Source organism: Gadus chalcogrammus, chromosome 19 (genome assembly GCF_026213295.1).
Source record: "Gadus chalcogrammus isolate NIFS_2021 chromosome 19, NIFS_Gcha_1.0, whole genome shotgun sequence".
Classification (NCBI taxonomy): Eukaryota; Metazoa; Chordata; class Actinopteri; order Gadiformes; family Gadidae; genus Gadus; species Gadus chalcogrammus.
This window is the reverse complement of record NC_079430.1, coordinates 17,656,584-17,673,806: the sequence shown is the minus strand read 5'-3', so window position 1 is coordinate 17,673,806 and position 17,223 is coordinate 17,656,584. Positions and strand designations below refer to the sequence as shown.

At 46.4% G+C, this 17,223-nt stretch overlaps 1 protein-coding gene across 1 annotated transcript in view; it reads right to left on the bottom strand.

Annotated features, from left to right (window-relative positions):
* Positions 1 to 3,254: 3,254 nt before the first annotated feature.
* LOC130372886 (neuronal cell adhesion molecule-like) overlaps positions 3,255 to 17,223 on the bottom strand; it is a 56,555-nt gene continuing 42,586 nt past the window's right edge. Inside the window, 16 exon segments of the mRNA XM_056579047.1 lie at positions 3,255 to 3,489; positions 4,507 to 4,518; positions 5,238 to 5,316; positions 5,677 to 5,808; positions 6,653 to 6,814; positions 7,448 to 7,570; positions 8,593 to 8,661; positions 10,877 to 10,909; positions 11,581 to 11,757; positions 12,301 to 12,423; positions 12,831 to 13,044; positions 13,304 to 13,419; positions 13,684 to 13,909; positions 15,244 to 15,314; positions 16,356 to 16,553; positions 17,053 to 17,182. Coding sequence (XP_056435022.1) covers positions 3,255 to 3,489; positions 4,507 to 4,518; positions 5,238 to 5,316; positions 5,677 to 5,808; positions 6,653 to 6,814; positions 7,448 to 7,570; positions 8,593 to 8,661; positions 10,877 to 10,909; positions 11,581 to 11,757; positions 12,301 to 12,423; positions 12,831 to 13,044; positions 13,304 to 13,419; positions 13,684 to 13,909; positions 15,244 to 15,314; positions 16,356 to 16,553; positions 17,053 to 17,182 — 2,100 coding nt within the window.

Here is a 17,223-nt window from a genome sequence, read left to right as displayed (position 1 = left end):
GACAGACGCACACACACACACACACACACACACAGACACACACACACACACACATACAAAGCTGACACGCTGCAATTTAAAAACTTGATGCAAGTTATGAAAACCGAAAAAATCATGGAAAATGTGAAACTCCTCTCTAAATCTATTGTCGTTTTGTGACAGATAAGATGGCGGAATATCTGAGTTTTTTGGCCTGACTGCTTGACATCCCCGCTGTATTAGACGTGGTTTTATCCATTGGAAATAGAGCAAAACAAAATACGAAAAAAAAATACTTAACGCACGCTTTGACACCTTTAGCATGCATGTGCTACAATTACACATACACACACACACGTACACACGTATACACTCAACCATGCACACGGTCAGTCAGTCCCTCGCTCGCACACTTTTTATTCATTTATATATAAAACTCACTGAGTGCTTAGTGTGTACAGTTTCAGTTATGCTTTGAGTCGACGACAGCAAAACAAGTGACAACACACACAGATATACAGGGTTAAATGCATGAACCTATAGTCACCGGGGCACATCACCAAGCGACATTCTCATTCGTATAAATAGATTAAAAACAACTTTGTTTCCACATTCAGTTAGCATTCCATCGTTAATACACAAGCCCCCTGCTCTCTTCAGCTCTTAAGTGCTTCCCACTAAAGCTCCAATCTGATTGGCTGCTGTACCAGTCTGTCTGTTTGAGTTCCTGTTCCGTTTGGCAGTTACCTGGTGAAGAGAGGGTGGCAGTATTTCAGTCCAGATGGAGAAGGAGTATGGGATATACTTTGAAGACACAAACCTTAGCCCCGAGTTAATGTTTTTTTTATAAATCATGTTTCACCAACACGCTTTCTTTCATTTCTTTTAATCACAATCAGAGATGTTTCCGATAATGATGTGTACCTAGAGTAGCGTTGCTGTGAGAATATTATTACTGGGTACCTACTCAGTATTGGGTCTTAATTTATGCAACCACCACCATTGCAAAGCTTTGACATAATCATAATCTCCTACTTATTGACATTAGTAAGAACGCTGTAATTTAAAAACGGAAAACTGTTGAAAGGCTATGCAAGGTCCATAAACTAATGTGGTGTCCCTCATACATCATTTAAAGACGTCCATTAATGTCCATGAAGTTCATTTGAATAAGCATTAGCTCATATGTTCTGTAAATTCGTTTTGAACTCTCCCTGAAATCCTGCAAGGGATCAACAAAGGGTTTACGAACAATTGATATAGCCTTTCTGGTTTACTTTACAGCGGATGAGGCCGATATTGTTTGGATGCGTGGCTCTGTGATATGTAACTGCGATGATGATGTCCAGGTTTGCCTTGTGTATGAGGAGTTCAACGCTTAATGGATTGATCTCGATGTTCTCTATTTACGAAGGCACTAGAAAACCTTGCCTAGAGGTTCTGTAGAACAGACCCGCCTGAATTTCAGGAAGCTATACTGTATGCACCTGACGCGTACGCTGTTTGCTGCTTCTCGCTCACGCCGCGAATCCCAACCTGTTTTTGGGTGTCGTCGACTAACGTCGCCCTTTAGTTTCCATCCGGCGTCACACACAGAACACACAGTTGGAGACCATTTGTTAGCCAACTGTGTGTTGGCTAACAAGTGGCGGCCATTTGTTAGCCGTTAAAATGTTTGCTGCTATTCACACAATTATTTAAAGGAGAAAGAATCGCAAATTGGCAATGATTCGGGCTCTAGATGTAGGCTAGCCAAACAGAAAGCGACGAGAAGTAGATATCTGGTTGAAAGAAAGACATTGCGAGAAAAAGGTTGGATCCAAAAAAAGGATATGTTTGACGAAGCCTAGCTTAAAACTTGTGTCGTTTGGCTGCTTCGAGTGACAACAGAGAACAGGGTTGGGGGTTAAACTGTTACACCCAGGGGTGAAGTTGTGTTAAAATGCATATTCCTGATCTCCATTAGTCCATATACACACCTCTTCTACTACATTTAAAGAAATGTGTGTACAAAAAAACGTCTCAACGTTGAAAGACGCGCGATGCTAATTCCTCTTTTGAGTTACATTTTTGAGAAATGTTTACAAAGATGCTACTGCCAATTCTTTGCCTTTACAGTACCTTGTATAATACTTTTGACCATTCAAAGAAAGAAAATAACTACGAGAAAGGCAATAAAGAGTTGCTGGTAGACGTGCACTTAGTCGTACAGTCTTAGGATGCCATAAAATCTCTCAACAATTGACACAAGTTTCCGTTTTTTCTCTTTGCGAACAAATGCGTAGTACAAAGGTGACGATGAAAAAGTCCATGCAGTGGGCCATGAGGGGGTGGTGGACTATAATTCAACTGGCTGGAGGGTCACATAATTCACTTAATTCTGGGATATTGAGATACATCATGTTTTATATATATATATATATATATATATATATATATATATATATTCATGATTTTTTTTCCAAATGCAGTCAAACTGCACAGACACCCACACAGCAATACATTAACGTAATTCCGACTACTCGTGCTCGGCTTGTCTGATTGGTCGATCGGTGGGGACGCCCTCTGCTACATTCCAACTGCTTTTTTTTTCCCATATTGCTTTCCGCCTTTTTCATCTCTCGGTCCTCTGAGGCTCGGTCTTTGCGAGGCAAGAGTTTGTACCAAACAGCCACTCCTCTCCATCTCTACTTTGACCGCTCATGTGAAGGGGTGGGGGGTCTGAGTCACGCATCGAGGAGGGGTGTGGGGGGGGGGGGGGTTGCCAGGGGTGATGGGAAGAGCGAGCGAGCGGGGGGTGGTGGGGGGGGGTAGGTTGGATTGAATAGCATAGCGACGGGTAGCCGAGTCCACGGTCGCAAATCGGTTGCTGTAGCTCCTCGCCGCCTCCTGGAAGCAACCGGCGTAGGGGAGCGAAAACGGCGGGCGGGGTGGGAGCCCGGGGGTGGGGGAGGTGGTGGGGGTGGTGGTGGGGGTGGAGGTGGAGGTGCACGGGGGGAGGACTTGAGCGGGGGGTGAGTTCACACCACAGTGACTGCCACGAGCTGAAACTGGTCATCACACGAAAAGGAAACTAAAGAACCCGCCCGGTTTCGAAGACGATGGCGACGCAAACCATTCTCGCCGCAAAACAAGTCGCGGGCCGACGGCGGAGAAAGTCAACCCTCCGATGGCGAAGCTCCAGGCACCCCCCCCTTGCTAACCAGCACCCCCTCCTTCCCACAGCCCCCCCCCCCCTCCCCCCTCACGTTTTCCCGCCTTTTTCCCTCCCCGGGCTAGATGAAGGAGTTCATGGCGTTGACGGGCGACGGCGCCTCGGAGCTCTCGTTGCCCTCGTGCGTGTCCTTCTCCTTCTTGCCGCTGTACTGGCCGATGAAGGAGCCGTCCTCGTTGAACTGCCCGTCGCCGCCCTCGCCGTAGTCCACCAGGCTGTCGTCGCTCTCGTCGCGCCGCACCGTCCCGTTGGACGCCGTGCGGCTGCCCTTCAGCGGCTTGTTGTCCTCCGTGTCGCTAACGGCAACGGCGGGGGGGGGGGGAGAGTGGAAAGTTAGGAAGGCGTTTTTGGGGGATGGTTTTTGGAGAGAGGGTGTTAGACGGCAGTGGTCAGTAACCTGGGTGTGTGTGTTGGGGGGGGGGGGGTCACGTGATCTGCACTCTATCCAGTTCTTTATACATTCTTTATACGCTGTGTTTTTTACTTGTTTGTTTTCTTGAGCTACTTCAATGTGGATGTTTGTTTGCTTTTTATTATTTTTTTATTGTTTGTAAGTCGCTTTGTATAAAAGGGACTTCTAATGACTAAACGGTTGCTCATGCATGCATACTTTTATACATGTACAATAACACCTGATGTACAATTTTACATTGTCTGCAGTTGAATTTTATATTGTAAAATGTACATTTTTCCATTGTACATTATACAATTTTACATTGTACATTAGGTCTTTAGGTCAATTAGCAGAAGCTTTTATCCAACGTGACTTAGTGTTTTCTGTTGTTGATTCCACTGGAATTAAACCCAAAGCCTTCGGGCTGTGAGTTAAACACCCTAGACTGCCGTGCCCCTATACCTCATAAATACATCACACATCCATTTCTACACGCTGTAATGTATCCGCATTCATATTCTGGGTTTGCTCTGTGTTCCTGTGTTAATCCAGGGTGCGTGACCACTGCTAATGATGTTGAACGCTTCTAAAACATGCTGGGCATACTCATTCATACCTACAATCTAAATGCATCTCCTACGGTCAGTCAGTCAAAATGCATCGAATCTACACAGATAAAACTGAAAGTTATCCGAAGTACAACTACGAAGATCGAGCAAGCCAGAGTGTTAATCTAATGTTGTTGTTAAGGTGTTGCGTTCTAAACGACAAAGCTGAAGTGTCCTATTTACAGTAATGCATTACTAATGCACTTAAAGAGGCAGATATTCAGGAGATACAGATCCACAACGGCCTCGAGCCGGGAGGAGACTGTGAGTTGTGACGTACTGCATGCTAGTTTGGCACATCCAATCCTTACCTTTCTATTGACCTATGTCGACCGAAAAAACAACAACAACAAACAGACAAAAAAACACAAAACAGAACAGAACATAAAAAACATGATGGACAGGAAGACACATAAAAAGCCATTGTGGACACACATAGCTTGTGACTATGTCTATTTAAGTGTGGGTCAGCCTTACAATAGACATCAGTAGCACGCTGAACACACACAAACACCGAAAAACAAGAACGCACACTTTGACGGCAATACACACAGAAAAAAAAATTGACAAGAAAAAAGCATTTTGCATGCAAAAGACAACACTGTACACAGATTCAATGTAAGAGGAAAGTAGCCTGGTTCACAGATGCCCCATGTTTCAATACAATTACAAAAATAAAGAGACATTGGTTTTGAAACAAAAGACGTTGCCTGGTTTATAGCGTCTGGTAATGACGGGTTCGTAGTTTGTTATATGCAGTGTAATTCACTATCAGATTGGGTTTGGGATTAACACAGCCTTCTGGTCAAAGCTATAAAATAATAACATATTTTTATTCACATCAGTAAACAGTTTGAGACCATGATCTTGATTTGTTTTTCTCTGCTCTGCTATGAGAGCACAATGATCCATCAACTTCCCTAGCCTCATCTCTGTCGTTTTCACAGAACAGCCGGGTGGCCTGACGTAATCATCTCCATTCTGGTAAACATTGTAATAAATGTTTGCTCCTACAGTATGCTCGGTCCTTCCCCACCCTCACCTGTACTCTCCAAACGTGCCATCGTCCTCCTTCATGGGCTGGACCTCGGGGTCTTGGTGAGCCTCCTCTTTCTCTTTCACTGGGGATCACGATACGAAATCAAACTTTATTCACACACATCACTGTACACAGCAAACAACGCTAAGACAGGACGAGACGAGGGAACCGTGTTCATAGAGGACTCTTAAAACACAAGCATTTCAGACAATGGTACATAGGAAGATACGTAAAAAATGTGAATGAGGTAGGATTCAAGAGCTTTAATTTGATTTTAATTTGTTAGAATTACAATCAAATTAATTCTTTCTTTATTCACCTTTTTCTCACTCTTTATCTTCTCTAAATGCTCTCTCAGTCTCTCTCTCTCTCTCTCTCTCTCTCTCTCTCTCTCACTCTCTCTCTCTCTCCCCCTCTCTCCCCCTCTCTCCCCCTCTCTCACCTGGGTATTTCCCTCCCTTGTTCCTCTTGATGAAGCAGACGATGAGGAGGACGAGGATGAGCAGGGCGATGGCGCACATCAGCCCGATGAACCAGCCCTGCGTGGCAATGTCCACCTGCCGGTTGGCCACAGCTGGGGAGAGAGACATAGAGAGCAAGAGAGAGAGAGAGAGAGAGAGAGAGAGAGAGAGAGAGAGAGAGAGAGAGAGAGAGAGAGAGAGGGGGGAAAGAACGAAAGAGAAGGGAGAGAGAAAAAGGTGCAAATAGAGAGAGAAAGACAAGCGAGAGAGACAGATAGACCACAAATCAGAATCAGGGACATTGCGGAATAGCAAGACAAAACACAGAGAGAGCGAGAGAGAGAGAGAGAGAGAGAGAGAGAGAGAGAGAGAGAGAGAGAGAGAGAGAGAGAGAGAGAGAGAGAGAGAGAGAGAGAATATACAATGTTATGCAATGTCTACTTGACAACTGTTGACGGAAAATTGTTAAAAAGTTAATGTCTATAAGCTGAAAGAGATGAGGGTTAAAGGGAAGAAATATATAAACCATGAACATGAGTTTTGAGGAACACAAAATAAATATGCATGGATTCCCTCAATTTGTTACAGGACGAATACAAATTAATTAATACACAAAAGCAAATGAGTATGAATGGGACTTCCGCACCACATCCATCCATTTGCATTCACACAAGTACTAACTCACACGAGGCAACAATGAAAAAGCTACAAACCAAAGCAGCAAAAATTGAATATCTCTGTCAACTCATTCATACTTTGAGTATTGGATAAGAAAAAATCCACATGTGGAGAACGCAGATGGCGCAACGAAAACAATGAAACTGAAACCAAAACCAAAAACCTGAACAAAACCCATTCAACGACCACAAAAAGCGGATGAAGAAGCAGCGACGACGACAACTACCGGCGGGGTGTGGTGGAGCTGAATCTAACAGGGGTGGAGGCATGCAGCCTCACCTGGTACCGAGACTAGCTCCTCCTCCGTGCTGTGGACCATGGAGTCCGTCACCGGGTCCCTAGCTACCACACGCACCTTATAGGACACCCCCGGCTTCAAGCCCTTTATCGTGAACGAATGGGCGGAGCTATTGACCGCCTCCCTTTTCCACTCCTCTTTACCTGGGGAGTGGGCGTGGCCAGAAGAAGACGAATGGCAGGTCAGGTTGGAGTGATGAAGGTAATTATGGGAATTATTTTTGCTGTATTGAGTGGTTTGTGACACATAAAGGCAAACGTTTTTTTTACGTTTTAATCGCTTACAGATTCGTTTTTATTATTAAAGGTTGCATCAGCGATTCTAGGCCTAAACAATAACGATCACATTCATCTGATCTTTCCTCACGATCTGCTAGCTGCCCGTCCAATAAGCAGGCCATCAAAAGAACACATCTCTCTTGGCAGCCTATATGCTCCGAGATCGTATACAAAAAAACAAATGGTGCTACCAACCGCTCGAAACCAAAATAAATAGCATTCCAACCAATCACCGACAAGGGTTGGGTGTTGTGCGGTTTTGCGCTGCGTTCATGATCGTTTTTACTGGATGCACGAAACACGGAAGGGAGGGGCGAGCTGGCTCTGTTTGTTTGGGATCTCGCTTCAAATTACAACAGAAGTGACGTCACCCAACGTCGCTGATACAACCTTTAAGCAGTGTTTACGCATCATGGAAACTAGACACCGGACCAAAAATAAACGATTTTGGAACTGAGGAAATATATGCGTATATTCCAGGACGGGTGCGAGTCTTACTGTGTTCCACAGTGTACTCCACAAATATATTCCTAGGTTGTCCAAAGTACTCCCAATTGAGCATGGCGCCGTCCTCGGACGCCGTGGCGTTGAGCGGGCCGAACACAGGCCCCGGTGGACGCGCTAAGCACAAAGGACACAAAACACCAACCTCTTTATCCCCAGTGTACAGTGTGTACTGTATGGATTACTCCAACCAATTACTGCATGCTGATGGATGAACATCAGATCTGTTGAATCTATGGTTCACGTTTTGGGAGTTTGGCTGCCCCAATGTTTTTATAATGTTAATACATTTCATTTAATGAAAATGCAGGTTGATACAGATCTTTTTCAAGAGACAGCTATGCACTTATTAAAAAAGTAGGAAGCAGTGGGCAGAATATCGAAATATCGATTAACAGTGGCTGATCAATGAATACAAATAAACAAACCGCCAAAAATGTAATAAGCTTTTATCTTCATAAATCTGGTTTGCGATGTGATGTATGATGTGACTTACAGACATCTCTACGACCCTTTCATTTGGGTAGAAACCAGGACATTATTTCAGTTAGTTATAAGTGATAACCCACTATCATAAGGTGGGCCACTTTTTTTCAGTTGTAATTGTCTTTTTCTGTTCCCATGTCACAGATTCATTAGAACATTTGTGTCAGAAAAATTCTACAGTTTCAACCAGTTTAAACACATTTTGACAGTACATTGAAGCAGATCTTCTAAATCAACCTTGATTCAAATGAATCATTGATTATTTACTAGAAAATTCAATGCTGTATCAAATGACGATAGACACAAATACTATAAGAATATAAAAAGGTTATTGTGGCATTAAATGGGGTTGTGGTACAGGGGTAAAGGTCATAGGTCAAATATGGATGGGGGGGGTGAGGAGTCCGATGGGAGGGGTGAGAGGTCTGAAGGTGGGGTGAGGACTGTGATGGTGGGGTGAGGGGTGCTATGGTGGGGTGAGGGTTTTGATGGTTGGGTGAGGAGAGTGATGGTGGGGTGAGGGTTATGATTGGGGGGGGGTGAGGGGTGTGATGAGAGGTCCAGATTGGGAGGTCCAGGTTGGAGGGGTGTGGGGGTAAGGGGGTGAGGGGGGTGAGGGGGTGAGGTTAGGGAGGCAGGGGGAGTGCTTGTACCCTTGAGGACGGGGGGGCGTGTTGTCGGGGTGAAGGGGGAGGGGGTCGGCAGTGGGGGCTCGGTGGGGCCTGGAAGGAACACGGAGAAGAGGGAGACAACAGGGGGGCCACACCGTTACCACGGCAACGGACCCGGTGAACAACAACACGTTGACAGCGTACTGCACCAGCCGCTCTTTGAACTGCAGTAGCACTTTTAGGATTTTTTCGAGTCAAAGCCGCTAGCTTGCATGCTAACGTAGCATGCTAACATAGCACAACGCATGACATAGCCCGATGTTTGGTCCATTGCAGTCCGTTTTAACAAACTTAAAGGATAATACCGGTCTGTGGTTAAAAACCATTGTAGCCTTGTCTCCTGGCCTCTCTAAAACATCCTTTAAAGATCCCATGGAATGAAAATTTCACATACTGAGGTTTTCTAACATTAATATGAGTTCCCCTAGCCTACCTATGCTCCCCCAGTAGCTAGAAATCATGTTGGGTGTAAAAGGAGCACTAGGCATTCTGCTCCGTCTTTGGAAAAACGAAGCTCAGACGCGCCGTTTTGGAATTCTTCCCGTATGTCGTCATAAGGGGAGATGCCACCTCCCCTTTCTCTGCCATGCCAGCCCAGAGAATTTGGCCCGCCAATGAGATACGACCGTGCGAGCGCCACGTGTGTGTGTGTGTGTGTGTGTGTGTGTGTGTGTGTGTGTGTGTGTGTGTGTGTGTGTGTGTGTGTGTGTGTGTGTGTGTGTGTGTGTGTGTGTGTGTGTGTGTGTTTGATTACAAACACACTGTTACGCAAGTGTTCTACACTTCTTTGTTATTTGGATAACCGTTCTGCTGTTGGTGTTATGGCGCATAACACGTCGGACTCTCGTCTCTGGTATTTCCACAACGAGACTCGTAGTGGGGGTTATCTCAGCCATGGTTGAGAAGGAATTGGGGGAAAGGAACTTTGGCTTTGACTCCCTGAAGTACATGAACCACGACATGGAGGAGAAAGGGATTGTTGCCCGCAAATGTCTCCCGCTTGAGCCCCGCTTCCCGCTGCCGAGGGACCACTTTGAGATTCATAATATCGTCTGGAGGCTCACACAGCTTTTGGCCGTTTATATATATTATATATTTTTGGCCGATTATATATATTATATGATATAGATATCTATGTATAATATGATGAATATGATGTCGAATATTTACAGAACACGGCCAAAGGCTGTGTGCGCCTCGCCATTGCGATACATCCACTGTAAACAGGGCGCATGGTACCGTGGCCGCAAGCTGCTCAGGGCAACACCCCCACCTTCCTCCTTGACCCGCCTCGCTCCTCCTCATTTGCATTAAAGCTACAGACACCGAAACGGCGCGTTTGGGGAAAGCTCAATGTGCAACTGGCTCATAGTGGCTGTAATTCTGCACAACGGCTGAATTTCGGGAACGTCTTCAAATGCTGTGTTTGGGGCCCACTAATATCTAGATTAAAGCTTCCATAAAGTAGCATGCCATGGGACCTTTAGCAATATAATTTGTCAGCGTTAGTTTGTTGTACACATTCTGTTGGAGAGCGTTTAGCGTGCGCCGCCTGCCACGAATGACAATTATGGCAAAATACTTTGGTCTTTGCGATAAGAGTGTTTCCATGGCGATTCACTGCTATGCTTTGTGGATTCCAAAAGATGGAAATTATAAATTGCAATTGTTGACATTCGTGGCAGGCGCGCATGCTAAACTATCCTCCTTTCCTTTGATTCTCTTTTGAGTATTTTTCCAATTTACATTGTAAACAGATGCTTTAGTGAAGCCAGGAGAGACATTCTGTGATTCGATCACCCAGGCGTGGTCCTTGAGATAGAGTTGCATGCCCCGTTTCCTGTAGAGCCACCTATATCATCACATTTTCAAAAATATACAGTTCTGTATACACATAAATTACATTGTTTATTGTGAACCTGAAGCTAAAGCAGGCGCAAGCATCAAAGCATGCCTTTACATTCAGTCTTTCTGTATCTTCGATTCATTTTAAGGAGGAAAACCAAAAATAGATCAGGCACGGTTTGAACTGGATTCATGCCAGGAGGAAGCTAGCTATTATCGTACTACATAGGCAAGGACTTATTTATTTATGAGGCTATCGGAGACAATCAGGGCTGCTTGAAAGACGAAGCAGTCGCGATCGGACATGAGGGAGGCATGCAGGCATGCTAGGTTTAGTTATAGCGGTTCTATAGACTTGTTCATCTTTGGAATGGTTAGACCGTGGACATGCAAGCTAGCCTAGAGGGACTCCTTGTTTTACCTTGGCCCGGTTCAACAGTGGGCAGCAAGGGAGCTTCAGAAACAAGGGAACAAAGGTAGAGAAACAGTAAGATGTGAAGGCGAAAGGGAGTGAGAAAGAGTTTAGAAAAGTCAGTGTGTCTCTGTTCTTATTTCATTTTCCATGGTACACACTTGGACTAGGACTCTAGTGTAGATCCCATAGTATCCAACAGTATCAAATCTAACAGCATGACAAATATTTCAACAATAAGAGCATATTGTTAAATAATGAGAAACCACATTATTACACATTTTGCTGCATTGCAAATTGTTTCATCCAGCTATCCAAATAGAGAAGTATTGTCCGTTATTCTCAACGGTTATGTGCTGCCTAACCACATATACTTTTGACTCTACACCGCCCAGCCAATCCCCTGATGGGCGGAGTAGTCATGACAACTCCATCTCAGTGAGGCTGATGTGGAAGCTGACTGTCCGAAAATGTTGTCTCGCCAAAAAGTGAGGATAACCTACAGGCTTGAGACTCAATTCAATCTTATTCTTATTACAGTCTTCATCGTATCACCATTTTTAATGCGCCATTATTAAAAAAATCTTCAAAATCCTTATGTCATCCGTGACAGTTAAACACACACCATAGTGTGGGTCTCTCCACTCAGTTCACCTTTGAACCCGTTGATTCTCGGCGTCAAGACGTGTAACCGAACGACTTTTTAAACATACCCGTGTCCATGACGGTGAAGGCCTCTTTCGTGATGCTGGGCCCAGAGCCCTTTATTGTCGTGGCGTAGAAGTAGAACTTGTAGAGCGTGCTGGACTTGAGGTTGACCAGGGTGACGGAGGTCTGGTTTGCCGCTATGGTCATGAGCTTCGCTGGGCCCAGCTCGCTGGTGCTGTTGACTGAGGATCCGAGACCAACAGGGAGAACATGATTTAACTCAATTTTATGGGCAAACTTATGGATACGATTTGTCAGCGTATTATTTTTAATTGAAATATATTTTTTTGCTATTGTGTTCAGAAGAAAATAAATTATGTTGCTATTTATCAACAATTTTGTGCATTGATAGTTACTCGACTTCTATGCAACAAAAGGCTACTTAGCAGAAGCTATGCTGCCGTTTACTGGCCCATAAGGCGCCAGTAAGTAGGACACAATGATCTCATCTTCTAGAACCGCATCAAATATGATATGGCCGCATCAGCCACGCGTCAAGTGATGAGGTTCCTTGAAAGATTGATAATTTATATTTGAGTATGAAAAACTATGTGGGGTAGCTTGCAAGTAAGGTCTCTATTATGATTAAATGCTTTAAATTAAAGTGAGTCTCTAGTCTAAAGTTCTGATGACTAAAATATATCGCGACACTTTGTGTGCTGCCCTCTGGTGGCGAGCAGGGCATTACAGCAGGTGACGTCATGAGGGCCCGCCCACAGACCCACCGGGTTGGTACTTGAGGGTGTAGCCGGTGAGACGGCCGTTGTGGTTGAGTGGCGGGCCCCACTCCAGGGTGAGGGAGTCCACGTTGGGGTTGGAGATCTCAAGGAAGCCAGGCTGCTCTGGCACTGTGAGAAGAACACACAAAATACAAAGAAATACGTTGGCCAAGAGTAAAAACATTTGGAAACATTCTTGTTGGTGACATTGTGGTGCCATTTTTTAACGTTGTGTTGTTCCATCACAGACACAGACATAGATACACACAGACAGACAGACAGACAGACAGACAGACAGACAGACAGACAGACAGACAGACAGACAGACAGACAGACACACACCCACAAACACCGACACCCACACCCACACACACACACACACACAAACACACACACACACACACACACACACAAAAACACACACACACACACACACACACACACACACACACACACAAACACACACACACACAAACACACACACACAAACACACAAACACAGACACACACACACACACACACACACACAGGCCGACCTCCTTCGGGGGTGCTGAAGCTCCTGCTGGGGCTGGGGGGCCCCTCGCCCTTGCCGTTGAGCACGCTGACGTGGAGGTCGTAGACGCTGTAGGGCCGGAGCCCGGGCAGACGGCCCTCGCTGAGGTCCCCGCCGAACGTCACCGTCTGGGGGGCCGCGCCCTCCGGGGCCTCCGCCTCCGTCTCGTGCACGCCCCGCTCGCGCTTGTAGTACACCTGGAGACGGGGCGGGGGGGGGGGGGCGGGGGGGGGGGGGGGGGCGGGGAGTGGGGGGTTTAGATTCGTCACATGACTGCTTTTCATTTATTTTACTTTATGTCTTATTTTTTGCTTCTCGTATAATAAGTATCGCGCTCATATTCCCTCAGAAGACGACTAGGCGTGCAAAGGTGAATAATAAAAGTAATAAGTGAATAATTAAAATAAGGATTCAAACTGAAACTAGAAGTGAAAAACCCAAAACACAAATGAGTACCTTGTATCCCTGCAGCTTTCCCCGCACCGTGGAAGAGGAGATGGGCTCCCAGTGCACCTCCGCCAGGGTGCTGTTATGAACCATGACCTGCACCCCCTCAGGAGCGGACGAGGGTACTGGGAGAGAGAGAGAGAGAGAGAGAGAGAGGGAGAGGGAGAGGGAGAGAGAGAGAGAGAGAGAGAGAGAGAGAGAGAGAGAGAGAGAGAGAGAGAGTGAGAGAGAAAGAATGTAAGCGAGGGAGCGAGCGAAAAGAGAGAAGATTGATCACATCTCTTAACATGCAGTCTCGCGAACCACTCTTTACAAACAGAAGACTCTTCGGGACTTTAAAGCCCGCTGGAATCCATCATGCGTTCACGGCGACGGACAAACCGACTCACAGTCCTCCCCAGAGTAGCCCAGCACCAGCTGGGGCTCCGGCCCGCTGCCGTAGTCGTTCACGGCCTGCACCTTGACCTCGTAGGGCGCGTAGGTGGGGGTGTCCGTCACCACGTGCCGCGACGCGTTGGCCAACGTCTCCTCCACCCACTCCTGGTCCGCGTCCTTCTGCCGCCACAGGATCTTGTAGCGCAGCGCGGGGCCGTTGGCCTGGAGGCCGGTGAGCGGCTGGACACGGGGTCACAGGGGAGAGGGGTCAGGGGGCAGGAGCAGCTGGAGGGGCGTAGGGTTCGAACCCCCAACGTCCACACGTTGGGGGTTCGAACCCTGAACTCTGCCCTGGTCTTTAATGAGATCTGAACTGACCGCCTCTCCGGTTCAAGTGCTGAATGACTCAATAGATACTTAGGGTGCATTCACACTAGGCCATCTGGCCGTGGCCGTGGCCGTTTTCACACCTAACCGTGCTCAAATCTGCCAGTGTGAGTGTGGCCAGTCTGGCCAGGCCAGGCCAATTTGGCCACTTGGGAGAGGTGTGCTGCTACGGTACGGGCCGCTACGGTACAGATGCTAATGAGTCGACACGCGCACACGCACGGCTACGCAACCTGAGCTGGATGACGTATAGTCCATGCGACGACCACGGACATAATAAAGGCGACGAGCCTTCTTTCCCATTAAACGGTAAACATATATCCAAATAAGCAACAGACTCAGCAAAGTGCGAACTGTGTTCTCTGTGTTGTTGTCCATTGTTGTTAGAACTCTGACTGGCGGCAGACTTTATTATGGTCCATGCAGCGGAAGCTTGGTGATGACGTGTTACTTATGACGTGATGACGTATGTACAAGAGCCTACCGTGGCCAGGCCACAGTTGCGACGGCCAACGGCCACGGCCAGATGGCCTAGTGTGAGTGCAGGCCAGAGAACAATGGGGCCATTTGAGCACGGTTAGGTGTGAAAACGGCCAACGGCCACAGCCAGATGGCCTAGTGTGAGTGCACCTTTAGACTGTAGATAGTATGGGTCTATAGTACATTTACTTTGACTTTTAGGGCGTTTATCCCAAGCAACTTACAACCCTTCACACACCGAGGGAGGAGACAACCATGCAAGGCGAAAGCAGGCTCATGGGAGCAGTGAGTGCGTATGAGGTGTCTTGCTCAGGGACACATCGACACACTGTTACGATGGCACTAGCAACCTTCTGGGGACAAGTCAACCCACGCTCCCTCCTGAGCTAAGCTGCCCCCATATAATGATACCTGAACTCCCTGTCTCTTCGGTTAAAGTGCTGAGTGACCCAATAGATAGCAACAGCGATCACAAAAGTGCATGCACTTATGTAAGGTGGATAGTGTGGGTCTATAGTAGGTCTGTTTGTTTCACTTATACTGGAATTGCTGTGGTGAGAGTCCAGATAAAAGTCACGCAGTACATGAAGCAGTCTACTTTAGGATTAGTCGCACTATTTAGTAATCAGGCGAATTGATCCAAAGCACCTTACAGTCTAATTACAATGTAAGAGCAGTATTTTCTAATTTCTTTTGCTGTAACGTACCTTCCAAGAAATGACCAGGTTATTATGGTCTGTCCCGGATGCCTGTACATCTGACGGATTAACATCGGGCGCTGGAAGAGAAATCCATAGATGTTGTTAAATGTAGAATCATTGCATATAATTAGTGCATCATTTCACATAAAAGGATACCAACATCTCAATTCACTTACATACATTCAGCTAATTGTTTACTTCGTTCTTGGTTGTCTCCGAACAGTTTTAGCTTGCTTATATTTTAGGCCCTTGCCAACTATTGTCGTCCTAACCATCCCTCTTCTGTGGTCCTTCTCAGGGCTTCTCAGTCCCTTTAGAGGGCTTGTAGTTAGGGGGTGTCCTTTAATACAGGGCGGCCCACACATTTTCATGCCATGACCAACCTAGGGAGGAACTCTTGTCCCAGGACCGACCGATTATTGTATGCAGAATATGATTGCAACTCATTGCCATTGCGATGTAATAAAATCTATAGATAATTGTCATCTCTCTATGTATGGTATTCTTTAATTCTGGATTCCCGTTGACCCTCTTAGGCGCAAACATACTTATAACAAACAAACTAAACAGACATGGGTACATTGTCATTAATCCTTCATTTCATAATTGATTTAGAATCGTTTACACAATAGCTCATTAAGGCTAGCCATATTAAGGCTAGTTGCTTATTAAGGCTAGCCTTTATTAAGGCTAGTAGTTTATTAAGGCTAGCCTTTATTAAGGCTAGTAGTTTATTGAGGCTAGCCTTATTAAGGCTAGTCGTTTATTAAGGCTAGTCGTTTATTAAGGCTAGTCGTTTATTAAGGCTAGCCTTATTAAGGCTAGCCTTAATAAGGCTAGTCGTTTATTAAGGCTAGTAGTTTATTAAGGCTAGCCTTATTAAGGGTAGTAGTTTATTAAGGCTAGTAGTTTATTAAGGCTAGCCTTATTAAGGCTAGTAGTTTATTAAGGCTGGGTCGGGAACCAAATGGGGAACCGACCCACCTGGTTCCCATTACCCACTACCGGGTCCACAAATCCACACTTGGAAAACCACTTGGGTTGACTGGGTTTCCTGTGGCGCCGTAACCATGGTGATCAAAGGGGGGGGGGGGTGGAGGCGGGGCTTGGCGTCTCACCGGCGGGGTTGGTGCGGTACTGGCGCGAGGGGCGGCTGGGCTGGCTGAAGCCCACGTGGTTCTGCGCCAGGATCCTGAAGGAGTAGTACACGTAGGGGGAGAGCTGCAGGCGCGCCGTGGTGCCGGAGCCCGCCGCCTCCGTCAGGTTCACCCACACATCGGGCTGGTGGAGCAGGTCCTCGTACTGGATCACGAACTCTGTGGACGGGGGGGGGGGGGGGGGGAGGTTGAATGGGGGTGAGAGGTCAATGTAGCAATTTTTGTGATTTCATCCATCCATTTTTTAATAAATGTTCACATACAATAAGATCGGATTCAGGGCGTCTCCCTTCTCCTGTATTGTATCGGGTGTGTGTTTTACTGTAAAGGGGGCCATAAGTTACTGTAAAAGGTGATTTGTGAGTATGTGTCCTTTCAGTTTTTGGTTTTTGTGTCTTGGCCTCTCCTGAAGAATAGGTTTTAAATCTCAATGAGACTCTTCCTGGTAAAATAGAGGTTCAATAAAAGTGTGCATTGTATTGTATTTCTTTCTACATTATTGTATCAAAACTTGTTCACGTTTATCTAGTGGCCATTTCAAACCACTAGATGGCGCCAAAGACACATCTCCAGCCAGTCGACTATACTATACTCCGCTATGTTCTCTTTCACTTTAGGTGCAACGGAGGAGCACCGGACAGGTAGGAGGTGTACGCACTCTGGGTGGGGCTGTTGTGTTCGTCCCCGGGGATCCAGGTGAGCTGGACGCTCCGGTCCATCTGGTCCGTCAGCTCAAGGTCGGAGGGGGGGTCCGGTTGCTCTGGAAACGCCAAACAGGAAGTTAGAAACTGTGTGTGTGTGCGTGTGCGTGTGCGTGTGTGTGTGCGTG